General features: G+C 38.5%; 3 protein-coding genes across 4 annotated transcripts; 1 reads left to right on the top strand and 2 right to left on the bottom strand.

The window, feature by feature from the left end:
* Positions 1-4,945: 4,945 nt before the first annotated feature.
* LOC122656593 (F-box only protein 6-like) lies at positions 4,946-10,660 on the top strand. Its single transcript, XM_043851186.1, has 2 exons — positions 4,946-5,169; positions 9,136-10,660. Exons 1-2 carry the CDS (start codon positions 5,036-5,038, stop codon positions 10,388-10,390), a joined length of 1,389 nt encoding a protein of 462 aa, XP_043707121.1. The 5' UTR covers positions 4,946-5,035; the 3' UTR covers positions 10,391-10,660.
* A 1,871-nt stretch (positions 10,661-12,531) lies between these two features.
* Positions 12,532-14,514, bottom strand: LOC122653791 (protein transport protein Sec61 subunit gamma-like). Of its 2 annotated transcripts, XM_043847729.1 has the most exons (4): positions 14,322-14,514; positions 14,049-14,168; positions 13,578-13,580; positions 12,532-12,784 (listed from the first exon to the last, which is right to left on the bottom strand). In XM_043847729.1, exons 1-2 carry the CDS (start codon positions 14,404-14,406, stop codon positions 14,053-14,055), a joined length of 201 nt encoding a protein of 66 aa, XP_043703664.1. In that variant the 5' UTR covers positions 14,407-14,514; the 3' UTR covers positions 12,532-12,784; positions 13,578-13,580; positions 14,049-14,052. The 2 variants fall into 2 exon arrangements, with proteins under 2 accessions (XP_043703664.1, XP_043703665.1); XM_043847730.1 differs by lacking the exon at positions 13,578-13,580.
* A 2,034-nt stretch (positions 14,515-16,548) lies between these two features.
* Positions 16,549-20,151, bottom strand: LOC122653964 (stress-associated endoplasmic reticulum protein 2-like). The gene is made up of 3 exons (XM_043847931.1): positions 20,036-20,151; positions 17,406-17,562; positions 16,549-16,798 (listed from the first exon to the last, which is right to left on the bottom strand). The coding sequence occupies exons 1-3, from the start codon at positions 20,036-20,038 to the stop codon at positions 16,752-16,754; spliced, it is 207 nt and encodes a 68-aa protein (XP_043703866.1). The 5' UTR covers positions 20,039-20,151; the 3' UTR covers positions 16,549-16,751.
* Between the last annotated feature and the right edge of the window lie 1,824 nt (positions 20,152-21,975).

Raw genomic sequence — 21,975 nt, 5'->3', positions numbered from 1 at the left:
TGCACGACCCTAAAAAAGATACACACCTCTTTTACAAAGTAAATCGGTGGGCCTAAGGATGCAAATTGGGCTAAAGTAGGGCCCACATTTTAAGGCAGGGCTTGGCTTAGTTTGGTTACAAATTTACCCAAACGGGACAAAGGACAAAGCATACCTCTAAAGTAGCTAACGGATCTGATTGACCCAAAAGAAAATGCCTTACTTTTTTCTGCCCTTATTTCAATTTGGTCAAATCAGGTCAGATTGGGAGAGGTAGATATCACTTAACTTTCTCTAACTCTAACCTCCTGGCATAGCTGCATGGTCCAGGCATATATGGGCTGGGTCGACCGGACTCGAATGAGCCCGGCTAGAATCAAAACAAACCAAGGGGGGTCGGGGTTAGTTTACCTAGCAAAATACATAATTACACAAGATAATTCATCATTATGATGATCATCATCATCATAAATCATGATGGATCATCCAAGATAACCCATTTTTCCCGTAGCCACCCATACCCCTTTCTTCACCAAGGGGGAAATGATTACACACCGCATCTCCTTGGTTTTGACAAAACATAATCATTAAAACCTTACCCTGTCTGCCTTCTTTCCTTCCTTTCTTCACACCCTTAACTTTAGCCCCTTCCTTATCATCATTACTTTTCACCAAACTTCCATATCACCAAAATGCCCTCTATTGCTCTCATTTTTTCTTCTATACCCTTCCTTCCTGATGCTTGCTTACACTAGGACTCTAGGAGTGTCAATTCGTCAGATCGGTCTGGTTTTGGTTGAATCGATTTCAACTGGATATTAGGTCAAACCGAATCAAACCATTAAGACAAAATTTGGTTTTGATTCGATCTTTTATCAGGTTGCCTTAACGGTCTCTCTTCGGCCCATTATCAAATTGTTACCGGTTCATTTTGATGGTTCATAAAAATACATTAACAATAGGGAGGTGGGGGGGAGACTCGTTGCTAGGCATGGCCAATGAGAACGTGCGAGGGGCATCCAACAAGAGTGATAATTTTCATTTCATGAGGGTACAATGGTCATTTTGCCCTTTCTATGTCTGGGCACAGGTGCCACGATTCTTCTTTTCCCCTCAAAATATTCCCCTCAAAATAATAGGAAAAACATGTTTGCTTATGATGTTTTTCAGTTTTTCTCGGTTTTTTTTCTTCCAAATTTGGTCGGTCCAATCCAATTTTATTCTCTAGCGGTTTCATGACAAGCCAAAACTGATACGGGTTCTATTCAGTCTGCTTTTTTGGTTGGTTTTGATTGGTCCAGCTGGTTTTGGCTGGAAATTGACAATCCCTACTTACACGTAGTCTATGTATGAGAGGGATCTACACGCTATCTGCATGTATAGCCATCTCTCATGTCAATCCAATGAATAGATTGGGGTCGGGAGTATCACTATTTGAATACAGAAAACCCACATGGTCAGGTAAGACAGAAAGTATCAAAGAATGATAGTGATGACGTGTGAGAATACATGTACTACCCACAATGTGTATATCATTTTTCTATATATGTATACCTAAAATTATGAAAGTTCTCTCAGTAGCTAGAAGAGAACCAACTGCCCTCATGCCCCAAACTATTTAAGCTGAAGCAAAAGCAAACATGACATTCGCTTCTGGTGGTGCTACCTAGTAACGGTTGTTATACCAATTAAGAAAGCAAAACAATATTACATTTGCCTTACAGGTGGTGATGCTACGTAGAGATATGGTAAACCACTAGAAGTTGTTATTACACCAATTAGGCAAGCAGTACAGGTGGTTGCAACATTAACCCTTGCATCAACAGGTCCCACTTGAGATAGTGGTGGTGGTGGCATGGTGGTGGATGATGATGGGCTCTTTGCTCGCATGCACTTGCAGTTGATCATTAGGTGCTAACAAGTACTTAAACTCAAAGTGGAGGTGTGTGGAATATATACACTCAGAATTACAAATGGTCCCTTGTGGGATATGGTTGGGATCTCTTTTTCATTGGTTAGTTCATGGTTTCATGGTTGTTTTGCTCGTGTAGTTTTATGTGTCCTATGTACAATTACGATGTTTCATTTTATTTCCACAGAAGGAGGAGTGTTGAGATCTTGAAAGTTATAGAGATATAGTATCACATCGATTTTGTTTGTACCCTTGATGTCTTCATATACTTGAATAACTTTTTCCACCTAATGCCGGTAGGTTTTAGATTGGACCCTCCATCAAGAACTCATTACACAATCCAAATTGGCCAATGTCTATTGCTTCATCTAGAAACGTGAATATGTAGATCTCCTAAGTTCTCCGATGTTTGAACAAGGAATTCCATCATTGATGGCCATCGTTGGGGTTGGATGGGTGTTAGAAAACAGTGAAAGGAATTTTGAATTTCAACATATAAAAGGGAATAATGAAGACTTTAGATTTGTGGGTGAAAGAAAACTTTCTCTACAATCTTATATATCTAGGCTATATTTTTAAGTTTCCCTCTTAATATATCCACCTTTTTGTAGCTAAGTGTAAGAAGTATAACAATAAAATGATACCTCCGAGTATTTTTTACCCTTTTTAATCTAGATCATGTTTGGCAAATTAAAGACTACATCATTATTTAGTCTTAGGAAGAAAGAATGCTATCTGAAAAGCAGAAATCCCTATAGGCACGATGGTCATTTCGTGCGGTTAGGGATGTAAATGGATCGAATTCGGTCGGATTGTGGCATTATCATATTCATATCCGATTATATTCGGACAGATTTGGATAATATCCTATCGATTTTCGGACGGATTCGGATAATTTTTGGATAGTGATTTTTTGAATACAGATCTTCCTAAATGAATATGAACATAGATCGAATACGAATTTTCAACTGTCCGTTGACATCTTTACCATTTTCATGATTAGGGCTAGGGTTGAGATTTGAGAGTTCAGCAACTCCCTTTTTTCTATTCTTCTCAGTCTTTGATTTTCTTACGTTTTTACTTTTGATTTTCTCTTGTATTTATTTTCATAGATATGTGATTCCATATTATAATATTGTATAAAACAATATATATAAACCAATAGAAAATCTAGAAAAAGAATCACATTATCTTAATTTATAAATTTATAAAAATAAGATAACAAAATCCAATAAGGTAACTTAAAAGGATAGACGAACATAGAGATATATTTCAGATTGCTAAACGAATCGGATAATAATCGATCGGATAGGGGGATTATTATATTCGTATCCGATTAGTTTCGGACGGGTTTGGATTCTCCTAAACGAATACGAATGCGGATCGAATTTGGATTTTCGAATATCCGTTTACATCCCTACGTGCGGTCCTATGTCTGAACGCAAGGTTACACACCGCACACGACTAAGTAACATTCTCTTTTCCTTGGTCTTAATTCAACCTTCCTAGTGCTTTGAAAATTATTTAAAAAGTAATTATGCTTCAAAGTCATGAGTACTACATTAGTTATAGGTGACATTTGTAGGTAGCTTGTGTAGTAATGGAGGTTTAGAAATGGTGGAATGGTCAGGCAATTCACACTGAAGAAGAGGTCCATAAACTGAACCAAGAAGACACAAGAGTTGAGGGCTCTCTCGTTATTAGGTGTTTAAAACTGGGCTTCATAGTGGATAATCAATTATTCATCTTAAAAACGGAAAACATCGATCATGCCATGCATGATGACTCATGAGTCATGAGGCTAGTGAGACCGTGAGAAGAAAGTAGCATGAGTAGAAAGGAAGTGGAGCGATCAAATCGGAGCCGTCCATTAATTGAAAGAGGAAAGATCGTTAGAAAGGTGGTTTGACTGGACTACCATTTACACGTGCAAAGAAAATTCCACACCTTTTTCCATTGAATCAAAATTTTACTCAAACGTGCAGTTGGGATTTCAGTTACTGAAATGCCCTCCAATTAAAGCTTAGATCTCAAAATATTCCATTTTAATCTATAATCACGATTCACAGTCCACACACGTCTTTGTAATTGAAATCGGACCACGTTAGGTTGGGGTGTTTACCGGTTCAAATTGACTCAATTCATGATTTAACAGAATATTATTCATTTAAATTTTCAAACCAAAATCGATTATGGTTTGGTTTGACTAAGTTTCGATTATCTGATTCCATACCTGGATACCAATTCTTAAAATCCTATTTCTCATCCATGTGGGTCCCATATGAAGGATATCATTCTTTATCCCGTCATTGGTGTGGTTTGCAGATTCCTCTCCACAGTAGTATCGTAAGGAACCCTCTCCCTTACAGTATAACCATTGACTTCGTTCTCAAGAAAAAAAATGACTTTCTTTGGGGGGGAGGGGGAGGCGCTGGAGACCAACAAGTTGAATGGTCCGTCCAATTATGGTCTGATCCACCGGGGTCCAATGGTGGTCTAATGAAAATTGGTAAAGGGTGGTCAGTGGGTATTTTAGGAATTCAAGTCTGAAAATCGAGGTGACGTAAGCAGTAAGAAGCAACAAGACTAACGGAGATCCAGGGGAAAATCTCCCACACTTAGACGCCACGTCACTACCAGCTCGAGGAAAGCAAAGCACTTACGGACACTCGAAGCACAATTTGGTCGTCCGTAGGTTAAAATACCTCTGCATTTGGAAACTTTTCTGTCAAAAAAGAGGGCTCCAGAGGAAGGGGATTTGACAGAACGCATCCAAACCTATTGGAGCCACTGTGCGTCTACTTACTATGGACGCTAACAGCAGTTGGAATGGAGTCGTAGGGGTATTTACGTATATGTGGTTGTGGGTGTGGCAGAAAGGTGGACACGTGTTTATTAATGTTCGCTCCACGTTTGAGGAAAGTAGGGGTATATCCGTAAATATATATGAACAAGAGGCCCAAATTGAGGATTTATCAATTATGACTATTATTACATAGGTCGTACTGACGTGGTAAAAGGCAAGTGGACAGACGAAGAGGAAGAGAGAGAGAGAGAAGGAGAAGAAGAAGGAGGTTGGGGGAGAAATAGCAGTGGAGGGGAGGAGGTAGTGGGGTTTGGAGCTTGGGGAAGGCCAGGCGGGGCATGGAGGGACTGGCCATGCTGAGGCAGCTAATCGAACAGGTTCAGGAGCTCTGTGAACTCTATAGTTCTCCTTCTTATGATCGTCATCATCACCATCTCCTTCCAGCACAACAACATCAACTACAACTGCACAGGTCTCTCTTTCTCTCTCTCTCTCTGGTCACGCATTCTGTCTTAATGTTCTCTTCTGGCTTGTTCTTTGGATCCCTAGGATATTTTTTTATACGCTGGTTGCGAATGACAGAGAATTGTTTCCCTCAAGAACAAACATACATTTCGTTTTTTTCAGATTTTTAAATTGGTTGGTTTGGATTATCTGTCTCCCTCTCTTTGCCTCTTAGGTATTCGAATTTCTGTGATGTTGCTGTTTTTTACTACTTCTATCTTCCCTTTCACAGATTAATTCTTTCTGTTTTTTGTGTTTTGGACGAGAATTTTCTTCCCCCTCCCTCCGTCCTTCCTTTCTTATCCTCATTGTTTGATGAGAAAAGGCGAATATTTGTGATGGCGGCATTCTCGTATTTTCTTCTTCTTGTCTTCTAGTTGCTGAGTTCTGAGTGTAGTCATTCTACTGACAACTGACGTATGTATGTCACTTTGGAATATTAGGTTCCCCCCTTCTCTATCTCTGTCTCTGTCTCTGCGGGTTTCGTTTTCCTCTATTTACCTCTCTTGTGTTGGAGTTTGGCTTTATTTGATGAGTATTTGGAGTTGGTCGCTCTTCATTTCCTATAAATTCTCTTTTTTGGTCGATATCTGTTACCTGAGCATTTTAATTTGGTAGAATTCTCATCTTATTTCTCTGATTTTGAAACTGTAAAGTGGATGTATTTCTGTATGTAACGTATGACTGTATGTCAAAAGCGTTTGTATTCGGCATTAGTTTTTCTGTGGACTTACTTTTTTGTAGTCGTGCTTTCATTCTTCTTCTTTTCTCTCTCTTTCTCCTTTTTTTTTTTGGGGGAGAGGGGGGTAGGGGGGGATTGGGGAGGGGCCGAGTATCGAAAATTCTGTTGCTCTATAGTTTTATTTGTTCTAGTCGCCACAAAGAATCCAGAAACTATTGTGATTTTGTAGTTACCAAATACATCTCAACATAGTTGGTGAAGAGTACATATATTGTTCCTGCTCAATTTTTTTTTATTTTTATCTTTCCCCTTTTTGTGCGTTTGCAAAATGACAGATTTGACTTGCTTGAACTTCCTTAGCATTTGGGGTATGGTACATGGGCTCAAATTGTCTACTCTTTAACTAGTAATGGATTGAGATTCTGAGTGATTGGGAATATGCAACTTGGGAAAGAGAACTACAGAGAGAATTCTGTAAAAGTTAACTGTTATTCATTGGCCTCGCTTGGCCCTAAAGAATTGCGCACTGCTGTTCATTGTTAGTAGTGACTACTTTTTTCACTTGGTAAGTTGAATAAGTTGAACTGGTTCATGTATTGAACAGTGCTGGATGTTTTACTCTTAGGTTGTACAGAAAATTCAGTGTTACCTGCTGTTTCCCAGTTTGTTGATTTCTTGGGTATGGATTTAGGTTTTTTTGTTTTTAATGTACAATCCTCAAAAAACCAGTTTTTTTAGGGTAATCTTCTTTTGGTTTGCCTTTCTTAGTTATAATGCATAAAATGGATTATAAATAGACTTCTTCCTGCCTTCAAGCTAAATCTCAACATTTTTATACATGACTTACTCTTGTGAAGGAGGCTGAAGGAATTGCATTCCCTTCTATTGGATGTAAAGAAGCATTCCCTTCTATTGAATGTAAAGAATTACTAGAGGTCATGGACCGCTTATCATTTACCTCTTATCAAGGCAATTCAAAACATCTAGATTGTCTGAGCTTTAATTAACATTTTTACGACATCTGTTTCTGAGATGATATGCATTGGGATTGATGGGAATCATGTACAGAAGGCATCAAGGCTTCAATTCAATAGCCTGAGTCTGACTTATCAACATTGTGATGATGTGGTGTCCATTTGGGTTTGGAGGAAAGGCAAGTCCACATGTGTTCAGCAGTATTTATAGGATATTCTTTTTTTTTAATTAGAGTCAGGATGAATCGTAATTTCGCTGCAATTTTATCTAACGGTTGATCCAGAATGGGTGCGGTACCGTCTATGTTTTCATTCAACTAAGGGTAGTTTGATGCGTTCAGATTTTTAGAGGTAAGAGGTTGGTTTCTTACTTGAAGGACTTTGGCCTTCTAAATTGTCCAAGTTAGGTTGGTAGTCTAGCCAGGTCTATTTATGTATTCTTTCTTTTGCCCCATAACCTTGTCTATTACTCATCCTATTTACTTTTTTATGTCCAAACACTAATTGTGAGCTTTGATGGTCCAAATTGTCTACTCGACACCGTTTATAAACTTTCTCAAGAGCTTCATTTTGCCCACCGCAATTTTACTTGTGAACACCAAATAAACAGCTTGTTACCTCCCAGTGCTGCCAAAATATGTTTACTCAAAACCATTGACTGCCTTGCTCAAAAGCTTCAATTTGCACCCAATGGTTTTCCTTTTGACTTCCTCACTTCCTCTAATTTACCTCCGAAGAAACAGCTTTTGAAGCTCTTATTATCTTTTTTGTGATAGTTGGGCCCCAAGGAGAGTTGAAGTCATGACCTCTTCTTTGCGAGGTGTTGGTCTTTGCCAACTGAGCAACCTGCTTGGAGTCTCTTATTATCTTCAAAGCATATGCAAGCAATAACAGTGACCTCTCAACAGTGAAGTTTTATGTTGGACAACTACAGGATTGAAGGACTTGAACTTAAAAAGATAAACCTATACCCAACCACACCATAGGCTGGATTAAGATAAGATAAGCTAAACAACCCAATTATGGCACAAAGAAGAAACAGGGCCAAATTTGCACCTGTACCCGGAGAAAGAATTAAAGACCCAAAATAATCGCAATAACTGTAATCTTTAGGACAGTAGAAGTCATAAACTAAGAAGAGCACCTGATTGAACCAACAATTTTGCAATACCCCATAACTTTATAGCCCCTTTGATGCTACATTGTTCCAATATATCATTTTCATCACTGGCTCCCCTTTTCATCTTAAAGAACTTTAGTTGGTTACATCAGGAACACAATACCTGATGTCTTATTCTTTTTGAGTATTAGCAGAATCACTATCCCAGGTTATCATGGGATTTTGCATAGCATGTTCTACAGTAACTGTATTGGTCTAACCAGACCTTGATAGTGCTTATTGCTGACAACTAGGAAGGTCCCCAACTCAATGGTTGGTCGTCCAGCTACTGTGTTGCTTCGCTTCTTTTTCCTTTCAAGGTTTTGTTGTTCAGAATGCAACTTCGGTTGGGCTTGATCTTGGCCTGCCTAATGATCAGGAAATCCTTAAACTGAGATATGTGGTCATCTGTAAGATCAGAGGCAGCTGAAGTGCCTGGATTGTGGATTGTATGTTTTAATCCTACTATCTTGAAGTTTTACCTCCTGGTAAGCTTTCCGCAAGCCTAACTTTTATAAAGCCTTAATGAACACAATGTGTTTATGCTTTGCTACACCCTTCCTTTTGCAACGTTAACTACTGTAGCTGATGTCCAATTAATTCCTTTTATTTAGTTTAACGCATCATTGCTTTAATGTGACTATAATAGCTTCTCTTTAGACTAGGTTTTTCTGCTAAAACTGTTCAACAATTATATACATGGTTTTGGAAATAACAAATAAGTAGTCTAGTAGTTGGAATTGGGAAACAAACTCTCTTCCAAAAAAAATATTAAGTTTTCTTCAAGGAAAAACACTATATTGGCGTCTGGTATTATTGTCAGACTTTTTGTTTCTTGGTAAAACCAGATTCAGTTAACATGTGCATTAGCTGGTGTATTAATCTACAGTTACTGACATTTTGTTGGGGCAGAATTCCATGCCTGGGGGGTTATTAGTCTCAAATTATTCAGTCAAATTGGACAATGTTGGTAAATAGATTGTTTACTTCCTCTTCCATGTTGCAGGCCTATATTTTCATTTCTTTAGAAGTATTATCTTCCCACTTAGCTGGGGCATAATGTTTTATCACAGAGTACTTTGTTACAGGTTTTATCTAAATGTTGTCTCTCCTGTGCAGATGCTGTTTCCTCGATCTCAATAATAGTTCCAGTGATGATGGTTATTATGGTCTTATAATGAGGAAAGGAAAGTCAAGCAGTTTCAAGATGGTCGAAAATTGCAAGCCTCCACCCACCAAAAAGTCTAGAAGAGAGCGTAACCGTGAAAAATTGTCTGATACTGCTGGTTCAGATGAGGTAATGGAAGACCAGATCTGGAAAGAATTCCCAGAGGACCTTTTTGAAGCCATGATTGCAAGACTCCCTATTGCCACCTTCTTCCGATTTCGTTCTGTTTGTCGAAAATGGAATTCCTTACTGGCTTCTCATAGTTTCTCTCAACATTGTACTGAAGTTCCCCAACGCCATCCTTGGTTCTACACCATAACTCACGAGCATGAATATGCCAATAGTGGAGCTGTGTATGACCCGTCCTCAAATAAATGGTACCATCCATTAATTCCTTTGTTACGCACAAAGATAATCATCTTTCCGGTGGCTTCAGTGGGTGGTCTTGTCTGTTTTATTGATATTGGTCACAGGAACTTTTATGTGTGTAACCCTTTGACTCGTTCTTTCAAAGAACTGCCAGCAAGGTCTGTTAGGGTCTGGTCTCGTGTGGCTGTGGGGATGACTCTGAATGGGAATTCAACTGAAATGGGGTATCAAGTCCTATGGTTAGGAGGTGATGGGGAATATGAGGTCTATGATTCTGTGAAGAACACTTGGACCCATCCAGGAAGCATGCCTCCAAACATCAAGCAACCCCTCTCCCTGAACTTTCAGTCACAGGCTGTCTCAATTGATGGTACTCTGTATTTCATGCGTGGTGAGCCAGAAGGGATTGTGTCCTATGATACGGCAACTGGGGTTTGGAAACAGTTTACTATTCCGTCCCCACCGCATCTGACAGACCATGCACTTGCAGAGTGCAGGGGCAGGATCATGCTTGTAGGATTACTGACTAAAAATGCAGCCACATGTGTGTGTATATGGGAGCTGCAGAAGATGACACTCTTGTGGAAGGAGGTTGACAGAATGCCAAATATATGGTGCTTGGAGTTTTATGGAAAGCACGTGAGGATGGCTTGCTTGGGTAACAAGGGTTTACTCATGCTGTCATTAAGGTTGGGGCAGATGAATCGATTGGTTACTTATGATGTCTCTACCAGGGAATGGAAGCGGGTCCCTGGGTGCATGTTTCCTCGTGGAAGGAAGAGACAGTGGATTGCAAGTGGCACAGCATTCCACCCATGTCCAACAGCAGTGGCATAGGCTAAGTGTGGGTTTCATACACTTACCTTGCAAGAATTTGCTGCAAATTGTCTTACTGGGATTATCATTGTGATCAAATATGTCATGACAGTGTCATTGATGCTTAGTTAAGCTGATGTTCGTTTCCTTGTTCAAACAGGAGAACATGTTTGGTGCCCCAAAAGATCCGTGGGATGTTCAAAGTTATTTCATCTCTCCTTTGGCGGAGAGCTTATCATGTTTATCATGGACCATTGATGCCAGCATTTTTCTTCAGTCCTGTTGCGTGCTGAGTTGCTTGCCGGTATCAACTATCAACACATCTTAGTGGCAGTAGAGACCTTTGTATGATATGTAGTTTCAGTGTGGAAGAGAAGGGCATTTCATCTGAAGCTTTCTTCTATTAATGTACTGTACCCCCTTTTGACTCTTTGGGAACTTGTTAGCTGCCTTGGAAGGTTCTGTTTTTGCCCCAAAACCAACTGAAATTATGACCTCTTATACTCAACTGAATTGCTACACCATTTTTCGCCCTGATCCTACCTTGTCTTATACCTGTTTAACAGCCAAATTTGAAGTAGATAGAAAACTACTTGTTGCTTTTGTTGTACGAAAAGCAAGCCAAAAGAGATGGGGAACTTGTTCCCAAAGGTAGTATTTTTTGTTAGGCTCCATTTCGTTTTTATAGACTGCGTAAAAGAAAGTTTTTAAGGTCTTGGTTGTTTCCTCATCAAACCATGGAACGAGTTTCTCTTCATCCAGGGAGAAGAGAGAGCGTCTTAATTCATGCGATCTAACCCTCAGATTGAAATTGTCTGCAATCCATTCTGCCAAAACTTGGTACCGAACTGTCCCATTTGTCCCATTAATTAATGGAATGGTATTGGGTCTGATTTTGGTATCGAATAATAAATGAAATAGGACAGTTCTGGGATAGGATTTTCAATGGTATCAGTATTGAAATATAGTGTACAGGATGGAACCGTAATTGCCAATATCGTTTCAAAGGATATATTTCATAGTCTTGCGTTCAAAAGTGTGATGCATTTGAGTGTCCTTTTTCTTACAGAGGTTTCAAATGATGGACCTTCAGTTCTGCTTCTGTTATTATAACCTTGTTTGATGGTGATACTAAAACTAGACCGGAACTTGTTTATTTGGTCATTGCATCAAGGTTTTGTAAGAGATACTTAAGATCTCATTATAACGAAAAGATCCATAACACTAATAACGGAACCATCTCATTTGGAACCAGTCAAGTTCTTGATCCCTTTTCTATAATATTTAGAACCGACAAAGAATCATTAGCATCCTGTCCCGTTAATAATCGATACCATCCCGTCCCTTTTCATGGTTAGCGTTCTTTTTTCCAATAATGAATGAATCAATCTGCAGTGACTGCAACAACGATGAAGGAGAAATTGGAAAATTAAGGAGAATCGAAATGGTACTTGAACCCTACACCGCGTCTGCTCCATATAATCAAATAGTGGGGGAGATCAGATCAAGAGTACTACGGACAACCAAGAGCATCTACTGGTGCCCAAGATTTTGCAACTCCATAGCAGAGGAACAAACAAAACGGAAGAGCAAGGAAGCACCAGACATTGGAAACTACCCAATTCCTCTGTAGGTAGTCTCTTTTGTTGTCTGTAGCTAGTATCGCCTTTTCTCTAGCTGTGTAACTGTATGCAAACCTCCATTGGCATCATTTAGTGTTTAACCTATGAAAGTTTTCTTTCAATAAAAAAAAAATCCCTAATTGTTTTGCTGTGTTGTACTCCTCTTCAATGCTAGTTACTCATCAAAAAACAGCAATTGATGCGTTTTTCCTAACAGTTTCATCAAGTTGAACAACTTAAATTGGTCTGGTGTTTCATCATCCATGAAAAATATGGATCCAGATCCTCTCCAGCACTGGTGCCTCTCCAGCGCACATCCAACGGCTGGAGAGGCATGATGCACACCAAGGCACACATCCTGGTGCACATCACGCCTTTCCAGCCATTGGATGCACACTAGAGAGGATCTGATTCCGAAAAATACTACCCCAAAATAAATGCAGCTCAGTTTGGTCATGGTACAAATACAACCAAACCCCTCCTAAAAACAAAAACACATAAAGGCTCTATTTGGTTGCAAGGGGGTAAAAAGAAGGATAGTGAAATCAAACCAATACTAGAATGGAAACTTTAATAAATATTACCTAACATGATTTGTATAACTAACTCCAAAACATGAGAAAGGGTGAATAAAAATGATCCATGTCTGGTCCGCAAATTCATCATTCAAACTGTCTCTATATTAGGTGTATGCATTCAAAAAGGATCTAAAACATTGTAATCTCTCTCTGTCTACAAGTTTCCTCAGCTCGGCTACCTCCATAACTCTTGGAACATTGCACCCCTATGGGACCTGCATCCAATAAACAATTTTTTAGACGCAGTCAAACCATTCATCACTCCAAACAAAAGCAGATATGAATTGCAAAATCCAGTGCTACCCCATGATAATAGACAGAAGTTTCACAGCCAGAATTCAAACAGACCATGTGCATCAGAATGAAGAATCCAATCGGATAGTCTTTGCACATCTAATCTGTCCATCGGGGATGGTAATCAGTGCTCATTCCAAATCTTTCATTGATCCTTATGAAAAACTCTAAGCTCTAATGGCTTTTCAGATTACATTTCACAATGAAGTCCTCATATGATCTCCCTATTGTTTCAGATTCTCTGGGAATCTTTTTTCCTACTACTTTAAAGGTATACAGCAATCTCATCCCAAAAGACGTTAGCTAAATTTTCTAACTTAAATTTTTCTTCATTTTATTAATTCTTTAAGGCTTCATCAGTATCCAGGTAAAACCACACAAAAGGAAAAATTTTACCTGGTCAGAGATGGAACCTAAGTAAAACCAAATATCCACATTTCAGTTCCCACCATTAATCCCCTCATCCCTTCCTCTTCCATCTCATATAGACATCAAAAACTCCTCAGTACATTCTGTAGTTAAGCCTTCTCCTAAGATAACCTTACACCTTTTACATAATAATAATCACTTAACCTATAGTGAAACAAAAAGAAATGTGGGGGAAGATTCTGTCTGGCTCTTGTGCTACTTTGTACAGCTACCAAATTTTCTCTACTGTTGACTTATGCGTACTTATATATGATTACACATTTTAAAAAATTCAAAGATTACAACCTTCTGCTTCATTTCCTTCTCCAAATCCTGAACTCTCTAATGAACTTAATTGTCACAACATTGTTTTTATCTCAAATTTGAGGGAGAGGAAGCAATTTACAATTTAAAATTTTGAACAAATAGTCAATATTCAAAAAATGCCACCAGCTTCCTTCAGATGATGCATCATCATCAGAACTCATCTCAGCAATTTGAGGTGATAACTCAGCTAATTGAATAGCATCTGTACTTTTACAGATAAATATTAGTTTTAACTTCAAAAAGAGTCATGAAACCTGCGATCTACTTAATTCCCAAATATGAAGCATAGGATTTTGTCGTCATGACTCAAGCCTCCAAATAAACAAGGAAAACACCAACACAACGCATCGCATGCAAGAGGATTTTCAGAGTCAAGAAGGTAAAGCAAAGCATCTTATGAAATAGAAGAAAGAAAAAAAGAATCGGATCAAATTGTTCAGGAATTTTTACCTTTTTAGCCAGATCCGACGATAATGTTGTTGATAGGGATGAAGATGAGCTTTACAAAGAATCCTACAAACCCCATCACGACAAAACCGATGGCCGTGCGTAATGCAACCTTCGAAAACTCTAATTAAGCAGCAGCACGAATGTCAAAGAGATCCAATTTCGAAGATCATATAATAACAAAAAGAAGAAGATTTTTTCTTTCGAATCGAAAACTAAACAGGAAATAAAAGATACATGAATAGAAGAGATGAAGAAGGTTTATAGATAGAATACCTTTCCGGTCAGGTTTGTGGCACCTCTTCACCAAGCGATAGCTGTCCTTAGCGAAATCTCTCAACGGATCCACAACCGAATCCATTCTCTCTCAGCTCTAAATTCTCACAACTCTCGAAAGAGAAGATCGTATTTGAGAAGACGAAAAAAAACAAAGAAATAGGCGAACAGCGATCTTACTTCTAACCTAATAATCTAATGGAACCCCTCTCTCTCTCTCTCTCACACACACAACAAAAGGTAGAGAACGGAGAGGAAACAAAATCGTGTCGCCTCGTCGCGACTTTTTCTCCGCCACTCTCTCTCTCTCTCTCAAGGTGGAGTGGAGACTGGAGAGGAAACAAAATCGTGTCGCATCATCACGAGTTTTTCTCGCCCGGCTATTTTCCAGGGACTTCTTGCTTGCGGTCTGGAACAACCATGGACCGTATGGACCGTCTTGCTTCGCAGCGAGCGGTCCAAAATATCATGTTATCCGGTCTAAGGGCTGGTTTATTGATAACCAGTGCTGGACGGGGTTAAGTCAAAACTGATTTAAATGAGGCCCCGTTTCTAAGCCCATTGAAACCGGCCCTTGATTGGCAAGCGTCACTCCTATTCCCCTTTTTTTTTTGTTTTTTTTTTTTTTTCTCTCTCTCATATAATTTTTTGAATTTATCAACAATTTAGGGATTTTATACCTGATTAGCGAGCTTGACTCCAGTTTCTCCTTTCTTTCTCTAATTTTTTGAATTTATCAATAATTGAAAGACCAAGTTTTTGTACACGTATATTAAGGAAAAAATCTCCTTAACATGTATCTAGATCTATCAACGTGGTACATCGGATCGAACTGAAATTTTGTGTATAAGTAGACTTCTGCTCACATTGTCAAAGTTCAAACCAATTCGAGTTAGGTAAAGAATATCTTTAATGGCGAACACAGTAGTGTAATGTGGAAAAGTGACATGAACTTTGAAAATCTGACCATTGGATATCTAAGGAAGACTTTTTGAATTATTTAGTAGGGTCTTGATTCCAAACATTTGTTTTTTTTTCTTGCATGGTTACCTACATGCCTAAATGATGGGTATACAATTAAATTAAGGGGACGGTTTTCCTTTAGCCACAATCCTCCCTTGACCGAGGGCTCGGATGACGTTAAGAAATTATCAAAGACCTTTTGCATAATTTAATAGGGTCGTGATTCCAAGCATTTTTTTTCTTGCTTAACGGATATACAATTAAATTAAGGAGACAGTTTTCCTTCAGCCACGATCGTTCATTTATCGAGAGGCCTTTGGATGGCCCTAGAAGGGTATCGGGGAATAGTACACCGGTTATTATCCACCCTCTACTGTAGGTGAGCACACATTTACAGCTATTGATTGCCGTATTATGCAGAAAAAATTTTCTCCTAAAGTAATTACTTGACCCATTTTTCATTCAACAGTTCAGGTTTATTCAATTGGCATGCCACATGATCAACATATTTCCTTCAATATGTTTTTACTTTTTAACCAAGAAACCATAAATCAAATGAAAATTATATATTGACGTATCACGCCATTACACATCAAACCAATAGAGCGTCTTCTTTTTTTCTTTTTTTTGGTAAATCAGAAGAGCTTCTCTCTAAGCCATGTATTTGGTCAAACAATCCTTAGATTGGAGAACTCACCATGGATTCATTACATATGTGTAAGTTTCAGCCATTGTTATTCAAAAACAGGTGGATCCAACTGGAATTGGATATGACCCAATTCTCAAAGTTCTGAAGCCAATTGTAGGGTTTTTGAGATCGATTCTGACTGTCGGAACCCAAAAAACCCTGATTCGACTTCAATTCTAAATTTAAAATCCTTGGTTTCAACTTTTCTCAAGCATAATATGACTGACCATGTTAGGACATTACTCATTTAGCCTAATAATTATAATCTTGACAGACAAAATGGGCTGGAAGGTTCCAGTCAATTGAAGGCCATGAAGGATAAGCACAAACCTAGCCCAGGCATCCAACCCAGCCCAGCCCAACCCAACATAACTTTCAGTCTTTAACTTGCCCAGCTCATATATCCCATAACTGTTCAAGTCTTACGTTGGACCTCAACCACGGAATAAGTTTCATAGATGGATAATATAAGTGTGTCAGAGCGGCCAAACTAAGGCGTCTACTCCTCACGTTTTGTCGTGATGATATGTGCTTAACATGAAGGAAAGTATTCAGGAGAGAATACCAATTAAGAAATATAATAACTAAAGATGACCTTATTCATATAATATTTGGCTCCCAGAAGAACCAAAGATCCACTAATACAAATTTGTTAACTCCTGTGATTACCAAGATTTCCTACCTTAATGCTAATGGAAAAATCACACTGACCATGACAGCAAATGATAAATTTCCATTAAGAATGTATCCCGTAGCTAGAGCTTCTCTCCAATATAAGTTTACGCCATTCCACCACTAGTTGCCGTCCGGATTATCTGAAATAAAGCTGATACACAGCAAAAAAATGAAAACAATAAGAGGAACTATGAAGAGTACAGTGTAACAGGGGGGGATGGGATGGACAGAAAAAAGTCAGTTTGTGTGTGATTTTGTTTATTAAAGATTTTGAGGTCCTTGTGAAAGATGAGGATGTCATGAACCATGTGAATTGGTAGTAGTTTATTGCCGGTCTCAAAGGATATTAACAGGTGCCAGTTTCGTCTGAGCTCGTAGATTGAAAACAAAAATGGAAAATCTTAGGGTTCTGAGAAAGAAAACTAAATAGAAGATTTTAGGAGTTAAATCAATGGAAACTTTCCAGCCAATCATTTGGGGCCTTTCCATTTTTTACTTCAGCATAATTGGTGTCCGTCACCACTTGTCATTTGGAAGACACAAGCTAGGTCCTCTATCACATGGACTCAGCCATGCCCGTCCATATTTGCCACGTAACCAGTAGTGACAAATATGAACATCAATGACACTGCTGACATTTAGACTTTCCCACTAGGCACTGTTAATTGATCCAAATCTCATTGTTGAACTGTTGGAGAACCATGGTAATCAAACTCAACATAAGGGAACTCAACATAAGGGATGTCGAAGAAACTTACAAGATCCAATGACAACAAAGACGAAGAACCCTAGGACTAGTGGCCCAACCGGGTAGTCATTTCCTTTCTTTGTACTCATTTCAGGCACCGCTCCTCTCTTTGTAATGTTCTTCTCAAACTTCTCCACCTTCCGATGTGCAAGGCGCCTCGAAGTCGTCTGCATATTTCAAAATAAGTTATTAGTTTTCTGAACTTTTGAAGGATAAAAAAGGAGTGGGGATAAAAGACCACTAGCTATACCAAATTATTGTGGGTATCAGTCAGTAACAAAATTGAAATATCAAATCATCCATACAATAAACTGAACTGAGTGCACAATTATGACCAACATCCTTTTAATCACATTGGAACTGGAATCAATACTCGAATGTATATCTGTCTTTATGTACATGATGGCCACCATGCATATACTGATTTATTAGATATGCCAATTTACATTTAACAGGGACTGGAATTGAGACAATGGCCATTGCCCAAATAATGTGAACTAAGACTGAGCTTGGTTAGCTTGTTAGGATGTCATTGGCATATTGGTAATCCTATTTTTGATTTGGCGATTGGTCTATACCTAATGTCGTTCCCATTTGTTCAGATGTTAATGGTTTATTGCTTGACATGAACAGGCCACCAATATGCTTTTCATACCTTTGCTCTAAATTGAACCATATTGAAACCACAGAATCCTTTTTAATAGGTGATTGATCCTATGATGTAAAAGTTATAGCAACCTTTGGATCAGCAACAGAACAAATATAGGAAAACTATAAAATCCATTCGTCAAATGCCTAACCAAGGGTGTGAAATCAAATTCTACTTTGTTTGAACAGTGAGTTCTCATCCTTGGACTGACTATCAGAACCAATTAGTATGTTACCAATCAATTAAAAAAATTTAATCAGTTATAGTTGTTTTAGACAGCCTGAGCCTGTAAATAACATCTTAATTCCATAACCCGGTTTGGGGGAGAGGATCATCCCTGAGGGAGGAAGGGAGGATGGGTTAGGTCCTTGAATGGTATCGCGGAATTGGTGGTGGAGGGTGGTAGCCTGCACTAAGGAAGGATTATTTGGCATTTGGTCTTTCACCCCGTCAATCTCCCTATTGACAAGAGGTGTGTGAGATTGTCATCCTCGATCTCTGTCGAAGAAAGGACGGAAGTTTTTAGAGTCACCACCTAAATCAGGGTTTAGGACCCGAAATTTCTCAATCTTTTCCACAAGTGATTGACAGCTATTTAATAGGATAACTTACTAATTAATAGCTAATGGACTCCACTACTAATACTAACTACCTAATTAAAATCCTAATTTCATGTACCTCATATGGACCTAAAATTTGAGCCTTATAATTGAACCCATTACAAATAAAAACACTTGAAACAAAAACCCATAATCAAATACTATTAAAACAGGCCCAAAATAAAAGATCAAACCACATCCAATGGTGGTGCTCATGCTCTTGCATTAATATTGTTATACAAAAAACTAAACAGCTATAAACTCTGTTATTTGGATGCTTCATGTACCTTGAACCTAGAGTACCTAGGTTGACACAACATGACATGGGAATGGAAAATGGGATATTTATCCAACATGCACCCAGTTGTCACACACTGGATCGCCACTGAAGAATGTTAAACCACTGCCACCTTTTGAACATCAGCCCCTTTTCTTTGATACAGTTTAGCCAAGTCCCCATCTGCATACACCACTTCCTGGACACATGTATACACACCTAAGTTTTAGGGATCAAATGGATCTGACTCCTTGACACATACCAGTACCTGATTTCCAGGCCTGTGTAACATTGGCTACCTAAACGACAACAAATGTGCCTGTGTCCAACATGAAAACCTAGAACGTTAAACAGAATTTCTTCCTATAGGCAATGACCTACCTGTGACTATAATTTTGTTTCCTTTATGCCGATGCATATAGTATCTTTTCTTTTTGCAGGCAAACTCGCACCTCCCTCTTTCTCATCCTTAAAAAACAAAATTTTTTTTGTAACAGATATAATTAAGATATGAGACTCTAGCTAGGTGACTATCAAGCAAAAAATCTAGATGATCACATCATCAAAATGGCAACTTAGTTGTGGGTGGTTAACGAGAGGAATAAAAATGTCTGGGCAAAAAAGAAGCAGCAAAATTAACATAATCTACTGCTTAATATTATGGTAGGGGTAGTCATCTTTCAAACAAATGGAATTTTCTCTACAACTAACCTAAACATTCAACATGTTTGTGTATTTTGCAGCAAACCGGAGAAGAAAGAAAAACTAAGAAGCATTGAAATCACGCATAAATAGATCAATTTATCCATCCATTAAAAATAATAGATCACCGCCCCAGCAATAACTACCAAACCCCTTCTCTAATAAACATATCCGAAATCGATCCTTACACCACAAACTAGACAGAGATCTACCTGAGCTCGATCTTTAGAAATACGAAATATTAGCCTGACAAAATAAATAATTGATCGCATTTCTATAAATTCAATTAAAAAAAAACAGTGAAGAAACTGAAAGAAAAAAACAGATCCGGAGTGATGTCCATGAAAATTATGATCAAATACATGTAATCGAAAGTAATTTTCACAGAAAGATTGTAAGGGTTTGAAATTTACCATTTTTACGAGTGAGATCTGCAGACGGGAACGGAGATTACTTTCTTCCGGGAGGTTTCTAGCTTGGGCGTTTCCTCACTTTCTTTTCGCGTGAAGGAAGGAAAACGTGTTCACATACAAAATAATCCTCTTAATATGTGTCGTGGAAGGTTGAAGAGAAAGCCGCGGAAAATTATTTATTCACGGGTAAACTGTGACATATTAGAGGGAGGAGGGTTCTTTCTCTCTCATCCTCTTCACATGAAATGACATTTATATCCTTTATGAATGAAGAACCCAAACTAAATAGTGAAATCGAAATCGGCCATTTAAAGCCGAATCAAATCAAACCATAAAAAGAAAACAGTTCAATTTTGATTTCAAAATCTAAAATCTTTTCTCGATTCTTTAGGTTTCAAGGCTAAAACCGTCAAACCGAATCAACCAATTTCGAGATAGCACAACGAGAGGAAAACCAAATTTTGGTATGTTTTGAGTATAATAGGAGCGATGTTCTAGTTGAAGCATAATTGGAAGGTGTCCCAACTGAGTGAAATTTTCAGCCATATCTTATTTTTAGACTAATTTGATTTCAACCAAATGTCATCTAACGATTTTTCTAAGAATAATTTTTTATTTAGTACTAGCTAGGCACAATATAATAATATTTGAAATACAAGTAAAAAAAATTTGTACATGGCTGAGACAATCTCTCAAATTTGAAATGTGATCTATATAGATAATTGGTCTTTGTCTATATAACAATTACAATGACTAAATAAGTAGTCGACATATCAAAACAACAAACTGTAATTGAAAGTCCTCCAACTATGCGTCACTGCCTACATTTTTCCACTTTGATATATACTTAATTGGATAATATTCTCTGATCGGGAGTATGGCATATGACAATGCTTCCTTGTGTCTATCTCTCTCATCCCCTTATAAAATAATATCTCTACCTCCTATGGTGGGAGAGATTCAAGGAACATTGGTGTAGGCCACTCTCCTCGACAAAAAACTTAAGGCCTTACTTAATTATTGAATAGTTTGTTTGATCGCAGCAGTGAGTGGGGTGGGGGTTGGGGAAGTAACAGAGGGAGAGGAAAACAAGGAAGACGGAGTGTGGCGGCAGGTTGGGCTACAGCAGGAGTTAGGGGCGGGTGGGATTGAATTGGAATGCAGGCTTGTAGCAGGGCGTGGGGACCGATGGGGTTGCAACCATAGTTTCCCCAAATGTTGGGGACCCTGATGTAATTTACCCAAAATAGAAGAACTAGAAGAATCTTCCACTGCTTTGGTCTCAGGTGTCCCCAACTACTTGTAAAACTGAACTTGCCATCTCTCTCTCTCTCTCTCTCTCTCTCTCTCTCTCTCACACACACACACACACACATATTTTGCATAACAAATGGAACCCGAGCACAATGGCCCATTGTGCTACCACCATCCCCTATTCTCATGCCATTTCAACTCAGTCTTGATTATTTAAAAGCATACAGTGCATATGCATCAATCTACCAACTACATCTAACTATCACAATTCTATTCAAAGTCATTTTCTTTACAACCATAACTATCAACAAGATGATTACTGGAAGATAAAGACAGAACAAATAAAACATACAGAATAGCAGGATACTTCTGAATGATAAGTAGAATACTTCAACTCCTCAGTTTGCAGGAACTAGACTGCATCATTCAATCAGTTCATCTCCTTGGCCCAAAACAACACAAGCTGGATTATTCAGAAGACCTGATCAATCCACCTTTCTCTGTGCCTGCATTCATCCGAGGTAATACAATTCATGATTATTAATTACATGAAACAAGGGACCAGACCAGGGTTCCGACCAGACCCATATCAATCCCAATCAAATCCATGTCCACAGACAGGTTAGCCAATTCACAGCAGATCAGCACAAAAGTACCAAAGACAATTCACTGTCATATAAGAGGCC

The sequence above is a fragment of the Telopea speciosissima genome, chromosome 3 (assembly GCF_018873765.1).
Source record: "Telopea speciosissima isolate NSW1024214 ecotype Mountain lineage chromosome 3, Tspe_v1, whole genome shotgun sequence".
In the NCBI taxonomy this organism is placed as follows: Eukaryota; Viridiplantae; Streptophyta; class Magnoliopsida; order Proteales; family Proteaceae; genus Telopea; species Telopea speciosissima.
This window is presented reverse-complemented; position numbering and strand designations above follow the sequence as displayed.

Bases quoted from the DNA above. Each gene is read 5' to 3' on its own strand.
- LOC122653964 (XM_043847931.1), bottom strand. The intron at 16,799-17,405 runs GTAAGTTTCTTC...GCTGTGTATCAG, and splicing joins CTTTGTTGTCATTGGATCTT to CTTTATTTCAGATAATCCGG.
- LOC122653791 (XM_043847729.1), bottom strand. From the start codon at position 14,406: ATGGATTCGGTTGTGGATCCGTTGAGAGATTTCGCTAAGGACAGCTAT. The intron at 14,169-14,321 runs GTATTCTATCTA...CTGCTTAATTAG, and splicing joins CCACAAACCTGACCGGAAAG to AGTTTTCGAAGGTTGCATTA.
- LOC122656593 (XM_043851186.1), top strand. From the start codon at position 5,036: ATGGAGGGACTGGCCATGCTGAGGCAGCTAATCGAACAGGTTCAGGAG. The intron at 5,170-9,135 runs GTCTCTCTTTCT...TCTCCTGTGCAG, and splicing joins CATCAACTACAACTGCACAG to ATGCTGTTTCCTCGATCTCA.